This window comes from Hydractinia symbiolongicarpus, chromosome 6, assembly GCF_029227915.1.
Source record: "Hydractinia symbiolongicarpus strain clone_291-10 chromosome 6, HSymV2.1, whole genome shotgun sequence".
Taxonomy (NCBI): Eukaryota; Metazoa; Cnidaria; class Hydrozoa; order Anthoathecata; family Hydractiniidae; genus Hydractinia; species Hydractinia symbiolongicarpus.
In genome coordinates, this window is record NC_079880.1 from 13,303,705 (window position 1) to 13,315,993 (window position 12,289).

The following is a 12,289-nucleotide window of genomic DNA, read 5'->3' on the forward strand; positions in this document are numbered from 1 at the left end:
AACATATTGTGAAAAATGAGGATAGCATTTGTCAAAGAAGTTTAGAACATCGAGGGTGAAACTAAAACCCACTATTCTAATAAAAACAGCGTGTATATCCTAGAAAAGAATTTACATAAACTGCAAAAAGTAATTTTTCCGTTGTTACTGTTTTTAACACTACAGACTGTGTGATTCAGTGTTGATGTCGTTATAAAAAACCTAAAACCTAAACTTAAATCAATGTTTACATCTGTTACGTTGCCGTTTGAAATATATTCGATTCTTAAATTCGTTTGGGTCTGTTCTTTTAATATTTTGGATTGAAATATTTCGGTAGATAGTCAAGTTTTTATATTTCTCTTTTATGTGTTTTCAACTATTAATATCTTATATTTTGAGTATAACTTTGGAAGGTTTGCCGTTTGCAATAGACTAACTAGATGATTTTGTATGACATTAAAAAATGATGGATTTTTTTTAATGTTTGGTATCCTTTTTCACCTGGTGTATTTCTGGAATGGCAAAGCAAGTACATAGTTTTAGCGTATTTCGCTTTTTACGTAACGGTTGTTAGACGCCTTTGATTTTTTTGGACATTTTCCATTTTTATTTCAAAATTTTTTTTATTATTCTTTTGTTGCACATACTTATATTTTTAGACGTTTTGTTTCAGCGGTTATAAACATAGAATAATGCAGATTTTGAGCAACCTCGACCCTAGTGCTTTTTTCTCTTTTTGCCATCCCGTTATAAAAGAGACAAAGAGCCCGGGTTCCAGGTTGAAATGTCATCTTGAAGATTTTTATATTTCGTTTTCTTGTAACGTTTACTTCTATCAATATTCATTTCTGAGCATACATTTAATTATACGACTGAGATATTGGTAAAAACCGAATCAGGACAAAGTGATTTAAATAATTTCGTGGTTGAAGAATAACCCTCTAAATCGACTAATACGTTAAAATCATACTGTTGCAGCTGTATTATAAAGGAAAACAAGGTGTAAAGAATACTATCATGCCTCCAAGTTTATCGCTTCTGATTCACTGCCACTGAACAGTTCGACAACACATACAGTTGTGTATGTTTGTGAAAGCATAAGTCGCATTTATTACCACGACCCTCTCCCAGCGGTGCAAATTTGATTTATTAGCTAGGCAAAATACAAGAGCTTTGCGTCCAAAATTAAATAAATTTGTCCGTAAGAGCTTTGTCATGTTGCACCATAACTTAATTTCTGTTTTAGAAAGATAAGATTTTAGAGTTTTCGTTATAGCACTCTGCTCGGAAAGTTTGTCAAAATGAATTGAAACTTCGGTATTTAATTGTGACTGAAGCGTAATAATAATAATAACTAGCTGAATACCCGTGGGAGAATCCACTGAATCTCTCATTAAACCGATGTAAGGGATACCAAACAAAAACATCAGCATATGGTAATTGGAATTTTTAAAACTTACAACCCAACCTCGGCTCTTTGTCTTTTTTTATAAGGGGACGGAAAAGAGAAAGAGAAAAAGCCCTGGGATCGAGTTTGCTCACAGTCTGCATTACTTTATACCCGTTGAAACCAAAACGTTGAAAATATAAGCAGGTACAACAACAACAACAACAAAATCAAAGGCGTCTAACAACCGTTCCTAAAAAGGGAAATCTGCTAAAATTTGTACTTGCTTTGCCATACTGGAAGTACACCAGGGAAAAAAGTATATCAGACATTTAAAAAATCTATCATATTTTGCCAAGTTAAACAAAAAAAAGTTATTACACAATTTCCACACTGTACAGTTTGTAACACGGCATACCAAAATCAGATATTCAGTCTATTGCATACAGCAATCCTTTCAAAGTTTTACACAAAATATAAGAAATAAACAGTTATCTGAATTCCCATGAAAGAATCCATTAAATCTCTCATTAAACCGATGTAAGGGATACCAAAACAAAATTTGTTTGAATTTTCTGAAAGCTAAATGAAAGTTATTTCACATATTTCCCCGTTTTTACGTGAATCGCATGAAAAATACTCGAAAATCCGGGTTTTCCAATTTTCGGGTAAAATCCGACAAAATCGGGTAATTACGTGTCCAAATTATGCAAAATGATTCTTCTTAATAAAACAAAGTTGTGTTGCAAGTTCCGAGTTCCAAGGATAATCCGAACAGGAGTTCTTCAATTTCCCCCTTTATAAGGATTTCATAGAGATATTTAGGGGTAGTTTGAAGTAATGGCCAGTATCAAAGCCTTTGAAAAGTATGGGACTAAAAATTTGTCATGCAGGTGTCTAATAGATAAATATTGAAACTCAGTAAGTTTGATAGCCATATAACATAGCAATAAGGAGTTATTAAAAAAAGTGTCAGGGGGGGGGGGGCGGAATTCGCCGCCCCCTCCGATCGAATAGGGTTAAAGCCGGCTCGGCAGTTTCTACTGATATGCCTGGATTTTTGAAACAATTTGCGAACGTTTGGTTAGGAAAATAATCCCATGATTTTCGTAAGATTGTCACAGCGGTCAAAATTGTGAATTTGGGGAGTTCCTTTTTCTTCCCAAACTAGAATCTGCTTCTTCACCGGGAGGGAACTATATTTCGCTTTAAGGGATCTGGGGACACCTTGTTCCATAGGTTGAATAATAGAGGTGGTGTTCAGAGAAAGAAAAATTAACTTGACCCATTGCAAGCCCATCACCTCGGAATGAGCAGGGCAGTTATCGACAATTACACTATTTTTCTTTCCTTTGCACCAAAACTTGACAGCCTTGAATATGTAAATATTAATTATGGACAAATATTATTCTATGGATGCTTTTGTAATGGGGCACCATGTATACAAAGGCATGTGGATTGTTTCACTTGATAAAGAGCTAGATGTTTCCATTGAGCCAGATAAAGTTACAGACAGTGTATCAAAAAGCGAAAGCAGTTGTTGTTGGTCACCTTCCTCTTGGCCGATCAGGAAATTTTGCAAAGACGACACATTTTTTTCTGAAGGCTCCAACTGACAACCGATGCAAGGCAGTGGTTAGTGCTAAGAAAACGGTGAACAAAAACGACGATTTGGGAATAAAAGTTCCATACTGCCTTGAGTTTATTGCAGAAGAAAAATATATGAAAATTTTAAAGAAGCGATTACCTAAACTTTTGTAACTTTAACAAACTTACCTTTTTTTCATTTCCCTAGCCATCCATCAGAGACATGAAAATTTTCGATCCTAAGTTCCTTTGCGAAGAATAGAGCCTTCTCCTTCAGTGGAACATTCTTGGATCGTATTTGTTTGAACCATTGAAGAATAGCTGTATTGATTTGGTCAAATTTGTCAGTTTTGGCCCTTACTGCCTTTTTAAAATGCCTCGACCATTTTGGATTTATGGGTCCCAGTGTCAAAACACTGTGTTAAGTCACAAGTAGCTGTGTTACTCGACTTTGAACGCCCGGAAGATCGATTAATTAAAACCGTAAACTGTACCAGCAATCAGGTGGAGCGCTTTAGTATAGTATGTTGTAAATCGAGTTAGGCACAAAACATTATGGTGCTTCTGCTGCAATATATTTTTCAAATAATTTGCGCCCAACATTGTGGTGTTTTCGGTGTAATAAAGTTTTCAAAAAATAACTTTCCACAACTTTAGCTGCAATAAAAACACAGTTCACAACTCGTTACTACCCGGTCGTAGCAAAGAACAGTCGGCCAACCTTATTTATTTTTCAGAGAATGCTACTCATGGCTGAGTGCTGAGTACAGGCAAACAATATCGCACATCCATATAGGTATAATATCCTTTATCGAAAAAAACCTGTTAAAAAAAAACCGGTTAAACAGAAACACAGAAACAGCCCAATGCGATTATGCATAATATCCTTTTAAAAAAAGCTGTCTCAACTTTGGTTTACATAACAACAGTGGATATACTCTGTTAACACTCGGCTAAGCGTCATACCGTCGCTCACTACAGGCTGAGCGCTTAGTACAGGTACATGGTGTTGAACATATGTTTACGCGTAATACCTTTTTCCGATAACACTTTATTGCAACTTCGGTTTAAATAAAAACGAGGAAAACAGCCTGTCGTTACTCTGTGCAGCTAAAAAAAATCACTTACCAATTTTTTTGCGAAGTAAAGGTTTTCATGACAGTAATAAAAGTTGTCGCTACTTACTAACTGCATTTAGCATTTGAAATATTGATAAGGCATTTCGTTGGAGAAAGCCAAACTACATTTGGCTACTTTTACTCTTCAGCCAGAGGTAGCTAAAGAGCTAGCCAAAGAAGATACGATTATAAACGCCACAAAAATAAAAGCTTTACCTATAAACTGTATTTAAAATCTAACATCTAACATCTATCTAAGTTCAGCAAAGAACGCATTCAGAAAGAAACCTAGCTAACTATAGCCAGCTAAACTGTGCCAAAGTATTTTGTAACCTGCTAATAAAACAGCACACCTTTTTTCCAAAATTTAAAGACGAATTTTGCAGTTACCTAGATAATTTTTTTGTATATTTTAGTCGTGAGACAATGCAATATGTTAGTACGTTTTCTGTTGCTGGAACATCATTGTTAGTTGCATAACTGGAACATAAATTCTGCCCACTAAAGTTCCGTCATTGTTGGTCGCATAAATTAATGTTTGACGCCTCACTTAACGATACCAGGGTATTTTTGTCGTCTTCTCTGATATCCAGAAGAAAAACATGGGGACGAAGATGGCAACACTGCCATTATTAACTTTTATTCAGCAGCCATGACGTGTGCAGTTCGCCTCTCCTCTAAAAGAACAAACTGATGCTCCGAGTGTTTATGAACAACGTACCTTTGTTTAGGCAAAAGTCCAAAAGTGGATGTGAAAGGTACAACCCTGCATATAACCATTAAAAACGCTGTTTCTTAGAAAAACCGTTGTATATTGTGAATGCTTATAGCAGCGGATTTAGGACTTAAGTTATCTAGGTCCAGAGTTATGCCCCAATTCCAACATTGCCAACGGGCATTTTCTACGTTGTTTACTCGCCCTACAAATTAAGTAAACAAGAAAAATGAACTAAGAACGGTCGGCTAAAGAAAAACTAGCTTCTAAATTACTTGGACGGTTTTATTTATTATCCACTACTTTCAACAATTTCTAAAAGGATAACCCATAAAATGCGCTGGTTATTGAAAACATATTTATTCCACCTAAGTGATTAGACCTGCAGAATTTGAGTTGTAACTGGTGGACAAGGAAATACCTAGATAGTTTATGTTTGGTATTATTGGATCACCTAACTGATCTCCTGTTGGCAACAAAAATATCTTAAATGACAATTTTGAATATAATGGAAAAGCAACGTGTAAAGCTTTTACAGAACACAATTTTCAATCCAAAAATCTTCCGCTTTTCGCTAAGAATAGTGCACGATATCAGGGGTGTCGTAAAACATTAAGAGTGATTTCCAAAGATCGTAAATTTTATTTTAATTATGAGATGCGGTGTTCCTTAAAATTACAAATTTTTCGGCTTACCAAACAAACACCAATTTCCATGGCGAAATATACCGACGTGCTTAAAATACCATACCCACATCTATATGAGTATTTTTTACTTCTTTGAAAAAATTTTAAAAGAACATATTGTTGGGTAGAGTTTTGAGTGGTTGCCAAGCTGATAGAAACTAGGCTGCGCTCATGGGGCATGCTATAGCTGATTGTCCCAACCGGGTGATAAAATTTTATAATTACATTTCAACGCTATAAAAACTCGCTTGTATTGATAGAAACATTTACATTGCAACTAGAAACCAGAGAGGTTCAATTAAGTTTGATTCAAATTCGAACAAAGAACGTACACCACCTCCGCCATCATGAAAATCGCCGTGTGTTTTGCAGCTTTATTTGTTATCAGCTTTGCAGCGCCAATCTATGAAGGTAAGTCCGTAGCAAATGAGATGTGAAGTGTGGAAAGTAATGAATTTCCTTATTGCTGGGTTTTTTTATTGAACTACTTGCTATTCAAAGTTATTTATCTTTAATATCTAGGCGACGAAAATAAGGTGGTAGAAGAAGCAACAGCTACGGGAGAGGTGAATGCTGTATCTGTACGTGAAAGAGAAGTAGAAAAACAGTTGGGAGATCTAACGGTGGCAGAAGAAAACCGTGAAGTAGACGAATTGGAGGATCTAGAAGTCGAAGATCAGTCCGACGTTAAAGATGATGCCAGAGAGCAGTCCGACGTTGAGGATGATGCCGAAGATCAGGCCGACGTTGAGGATGATGCTGAAGATCAGGGCGACGTTGAGGATGATGCCGAAGATCAGGCCGACGTTGAGGATGATGCTGAAGATCAGGCCGACGTTGAGGATGATGCGGAAGATCAGGCCAACGTTGAGGATGATGCCGAAGATCAGGCCGACGTTGAGGATGATGCCGAAGATCAGGCCGACGTTGAGGATGATGCCGAAGATAAGGCCGACGTTGAGGATGATGCCAGAGATCAATCCGACGTTGAGGATGATGCCAGAGATCAATCCGACGTTGAGGATGATGCCAGAGATCAATCCGACGTTGAGGATGATGCCGAAGATCAGTCCGACGCTGAGGATGATGCCGAAGATCAGTCCGACGCTGAGGATGATGCCGAAGATCAGTCCGACGTTGAGGATGATGCCGAAGATCAGTCCGACGTTGAGGATGATGCCGAAGATCAGTCCGACGTTGAGGATGATGCCGAAGATCAGTCCAACGTTGAGGATGATGCCGAAGATCAGTCCAACGTTAAAGACGGTGCCGAAGATCAGTCCAACGTTGAAGACGGTGCCGAAGATCAGTTGGACGTTGAGAACGATGTTGAAAATCATTCTGAAGGTAACTATAACAATAAGTACGACGCTTTAGAAGATAATTCTGAAAATCTCCACACGCAAGGTAACTCTGACGCACATGATACAGGCGATGTGTTGGAAGATGAATCCGACAGATCCGATACAGAATTCGAGAAATCAAATGATGACACTAACGATAAGATCGACAATGAATCAGTAGTCGTCAACAAGGACGAGGGACAGGTGGAGGACACAGAAGAGGAATCCAGCTTAGATATGGACTTAGTATGGCCACAATAGGTTGGAGTGTAACTTCTCTCTTAAATTTATGTTATTAGTTCAGTCTTAAATAATACAAAAAATTTGTATAAATATGGTTGTTCCCTATTCCGCCCTTTTTTTAGTTTTGAAAGAGCTAATTTTATGGATCGAAAAATTAGTATTGCAACGTTGGCGCCCACCAAGCTTTTAGACCAGTACTTTTTTGGAGAATCATACGCTTATATGAAATTAACGTGTTTGAATTTTATATAAAATTGGCCAACTAGATGTAGGAACGTAGATCTCTTGTGTTTTAAAAGTGCGTTTAGCCGCGTGCCGTTGTTTTTTATTCGCTCGTTTTCCTCAAATTTGTGATGCAGCTATTGCGAACTCTGGCACCCTAACGATATAGACCACAATCAAACGCTTTGTTTGTATTTTAGCTAACATGGAAACAACAGAAAGTTGTTAACAGCCGTAATGTTTCAAGATTGAACAGTGTTTCAAAGTGATTTTTCTCCATTTTGTAAGAAATTCAACTTCTGCTTAAATTTGTTGTTGAACGTTGTTTTTTACTCAAAACTTTAAGGAGAGTTAAATTTAACGAATTATAGATTATAGTTTAATAACTCGTGTGTTATAATTACCACTTCCGTCGTTCGATGCTTCCAATAATCAAATGATCTACTCGATTGCTGTTCAAATAATATCAGAAATGTTTTTTCCATTTCTCGTACATGACTAGAAAAACAAAACAAAATTCGTCATAAACAAATACCGTTTGCAAACCAATAATATCAATAAATGAACTTAATTGAAGCAGGTAAATATAACAAAATCTATGTTCTATTGCCACAAAATTCATATTTTTGTTAAATGGTATAATTAACTTGTCTTGTGTCTGTGTATGTGCACTCTATGTGTGTGCGGATAACATGGCTGTATTTATACTGCGATGAATAGTTGGTGTAAAAACATTTTGCCCGACAGTACAAATACCTCAGTTGATGCAATTTCCTCTCTTTTTCGTACCTCAAATTATGCGACGAATCGATGCATAAATTGGAAACAATGTCGAAAGAATTCCGTCAGTTTAAACAATCAATGATATTTTTGACTGTAAAGTTTATTGCTGTGATCTAATGCTTTGTCATCGATGTTAATGTGTTTGTTTTTCAATTGTGGCCGAAATTATTTGCTTTTATAAGGGAAACGATAAACATAACAGTTCCATATTGTATCCGTCAACAAAAATAACTACCTACCAACTAACTTATGTTCAATATCTTATATATTGCAACTTATTCTGTCTGCCCTAGTGTTAAACAGATCACCAAAGGTTTTTTTTGTCCGACTCATTGTTACGACCTCTCGATTATACTGCTGAAGTAATCAATTGCGTCGAACTTTTCCACTCCGATGATTACTTCATCTCGGTAAAAGTGCAACAAAAATACGCACCATGCTCTTGAGTTAGATAAACTTCGATCGACTGAATGGTCGATTAATAAAAAATCAGGACATATTTCGGAAGATAGTTAAACCTAAGTTTGTTTACAACTGTTTCATGTGAATTACAACAACGTTAGCAAGGTCGAGCGAATAATTCAGTTTAAAATTAGACATACAACCGTGGACATAAGCCAGCAAAAAGAAGAGAGGAATTTTTTTAATTTAATTATTAAGAACACCGTTTCTATCTCAGTATCACGCACTTTAAATCTCCTAATGTTTACAGCAGACTTAGTGGACTTAGCGCTTTGAGTTTGAAGCCAGCCCGCCCAATTCTTGTCGTATTTCGGACTCAATGGGCCTTCATAACACATGAGTCTAAAATAAGACAACCGGATTGCTCCTTAATGCAACCATTGTCGAAAGTTAAAGTATTTGGTAAAAACATTGTGCAATTTTTGTCAACATACTATGCAAGACAAAAATGTAATATATTTCTTTTAGCAATATATTTCGAAGTATTACTTCATCATCAGGCTATAAATAAAAGTATTTAAACAGTAAAACTGCTAAATAAAAAGTATTCATATCAACATATACCTACATACACTATACACAAGTTAAAAGGTATTAAATGATTAAAATTCCCATGAGGGATAAGTCATAATTAAACTTTTATTACTAATTCACGACTTTTAAACTCGTCCTTTGTGTTTATTTTAGGCTTTTTTTTCCCGAATGAAAAGTCCCTCCAGTGTCATTAAATGATATTTCGACTTATTCGATTTTCCCACTTTTTCTGCATGATTGATTGATAGATCCACATTACATGTTGTGATATGACGTCCCACGGCTATATTTATGCTTTTCGATACGGGAAGATGTCGGGTAGTCTGTCCCACATAACACGATAGAATTGTGAACACGTTATTTTGTACACTAAACCGCTATGCATTGGCTTCGCCACAGGTGCTTTCAATGATGGTAGAATTGATTTTATTTTCTTAATTGTAGACACAATTTTGCATGGTGCCTTGATGCATTTTAACGAGCATTCAAATTTCTCCTTCAACTTCCCTCGATATTAAAGAAAAACAAGTTTTCTCTCTGCTTCGTCGTCGTTACTTTCTTCTACCGTAGGTGGTTTTGTTCGTTACATATTTTCCAGGATCCTCGATTATTTCCTTGTAAATAGATGGAGGGTACTAGTTATTCTCAAGGAGAGATTTTGCGTTCAAGAGACTTTGATGAAAATTTTCTCCCAGGTACTACATGCGTAATGAATCCTATACACCAGACCGGTTACTACGGAACGTTTATACTTTATGGGAGCTAGCGAATGGAAGTTCATTGTTAATTCTGTGTCACTATACCACCTTGATGTTAAATTCTCGACTCTGTGTATGATTTGCATGTCCAGAAATCGAATACTGTCTTTTTGTTCTCTTTCCACGGTAAACTTTAGGTTGGGATGGAAGTTGTTTATTTCCATAAGTTTGTCATTAATTTGTTCTCTATTGTTATCTCTCAGGATACCATCCATGTATTTCCAAAGTTTGTCATTAATTTGTTCTCTATTGTTATCTCTCAGGATATCATCCATGTACCGGGAGTATAGCTTTGCGTCGTTTTTGCATAGTATGTTGACAAAAATTGCACAATGTTTTTACCAAATAAGTTATTGACCTTCAAAATGTTGGAAAAAAGAACAAAATAATGTAACATAACTGTAATTCATACAACAAATTATTTTCCATAAAACACCTTACATTAAAAATAAGCAAACAAACCCCAAAAAAATTCTAATTTTACATTTATCCAAGAAAAAACACAAAGTTTTAGAATTACAAAGTTTATAATCCTTTACCAGTTAACCATTTCCGCAATGCCGCTGAATTTTTAAACCAGAGCACACACGTCGCACGTGCCATCTACAAATGATATGACATCTCCACCAGAAGCAATACCTTTTACATATCTTAACTTTTTTATATCGACACCGTTGCGGGGGTTTTGAAGTTCTTCGTCGGGCCATCATTCTTCGTGTTCTACTCGACGATTGAACTTCTTCAAATTACGAGAATATTAACAGAAAACATAGGACTGTAACAAAAAGAAATTTTTTCATCTTCTTCGTTCAATGTCGAAATTATCATTGCGTGTTTGTCAATTCTTTGGGTTGTAATTAATCATGCTTTGAAACTCGTAACTTAAAGTAGTAATTACTCTTGTGGTCTTTTCTTACGCGAAATGACTTTGTTATTGAATTCTTTTAGGTATTTTGCAAATGGAAATTTCGTCGGTTGTAATTTCATACAAAACTAATCTGTAGCCCGGGGATAAATTCACGGCTTCGACCGGCTTTTTATGTATCGTATTTGGTGTAACATGACTTTCATCTAATGCACAAACAGACAATATAAGGGTATTAGTAACATAGAGATAAAAAGATTTTACATTTCTGTCTGAAATTACGATTCAACTTTATTCATAGCCAAATGTAGATTACCACTTTGTAACACAGAAAGCGTGAATTGTGCCTTTAAGGAAATACTGACAATGTAGAAATACACGTTTTTTTATAAGAATATGATTTTAAGAATATCAAGCTGGTATGTCAGGTTAAGAAAATAAGACTATTGTTTAGAACAATACATAGCTCTCATAACTACACAAAATGGTGCTTGAATTAGAGTGCCTTTTTCATAAGGGGCCAGCAACAAAAAGCCTTTGTCCTACTTTGCGTAATTTTTTCATGAGTTCTTAACACCCAACTCCTATTCTTTTGGGAAAAAGAGGCCTAAGAATGACTTCCAAAATACACTTTATGAGGCTACTTCTATCTGATAAAAAGATATCCGTCACATTTTTTTTTATATTTATATATTACTTTTTATATATTTCTGAAGAATAGTTGTCGAAACGTGACAAAAGTTTATTGTTGCTTGCACAGAACAGTCAGGGTAAACTGATGATTAGTCTGTAACAGAACATATAGTTAGCCGATGCAGGATAATTATGCGCTCTGCACAGCATAATTAGCCCTTATAGGCTTCTTTGTGCTTTTCACTTTTACATGTTATTTACTAGAAATTAGAATTGCGTGTTGTTAAGTAATACGACATACTGCTACAGTAAAATAATATCTTTTTTGCATAAACATTTGTTCCTTTTTACGTTTTAATTGAAGCACAACATAAACCAATTATATATATATAGATGGTTATGGGGAGATCTATAACGAAATAAAGTATATAAAGGTAAGTGAAACACATATCTATCGTATAATTAGCTGTATGAGCGGCTAATTATACTGTACGCGGCGTATATATAATTATTCCGCACCTAATTACCCTATTACTGCATAATCATCAGTCCTCCGTGAGTACCTAATGTGCTGAAAGAACTTTCCTGAACTCATCCATAGTATCACAAAATATTTTTTTAAGATTTGTTAGGATTGGGGAGAATTTTAAAATTTTTCAAATAATACCAATTAATTTATCACATGCAATTCTGTGTTTACCCTTTTTTGTTTCAATTTGTTCAAATTAAAATTTTTAAATTCGGTATTCTTTAACTTTTTGGATTTCTCAAACAAAACTATAACCAAAACTATAATCAGTTTCTTCAAAATAAAAAATTGCAACTAGTCAGACTCTTAAAGAAGAAATTCAAATTTGAGAATTCTAATCAAAAAAGAATAATAAATAAACGATAAAACTTGTTGAATTCAATATTATCAATTTCGACAAAATAAAACCAGTAACGTCCACAGATTTTAAAGTCATAAAGAG

General features: G+C 35.4%; 1 protein-coding gene across 1 annotated transcript; it reads left to right on the forward strand.

The window, feature by feature from the left end:
- Positions 1-5,730: 5,730 nt before the first annotated feature.
- Positions 5,731-7,151, forward strand: LOC130647072 (germ cell nuclear acidic protein-like). The gene is made up of 2 exons (XM_057452796.1): positions 5,731-5,886; positions 5,998-7,151. Exons 1-2 carry the CDS (start codon positions 5,823-5,825, stop codon positions 7,077-7,079), a joined length of 1,146 nt encoding a protein of 381 aa, XP_057308779.1. The 5' UTR covers positions 5,731-5,822; the 3' UTR covers positions 7,080-7,151.
- The last annotated feature ends 5,138 nt before the right edge of the window (positions 7,152-12,289 follow it).

Bases quoted from the DNA above. Each gene is read 5' to 3' on its own strand.
- LOC130647072 (XM_057452796.1), top strand. From the start codon at position 5,823: ATGAAAATCGCCGTGTGTTTTGCAGCTTTATTTGTTATCAGCTTTGCA. The intron at 5,887-5,997 runs GTAAGTCCGTAG...TTTAATATCTAG, and splicing joins TGCAGCGCCAATCTATGAAG to GCGACGAAAATAAGGTGGTA.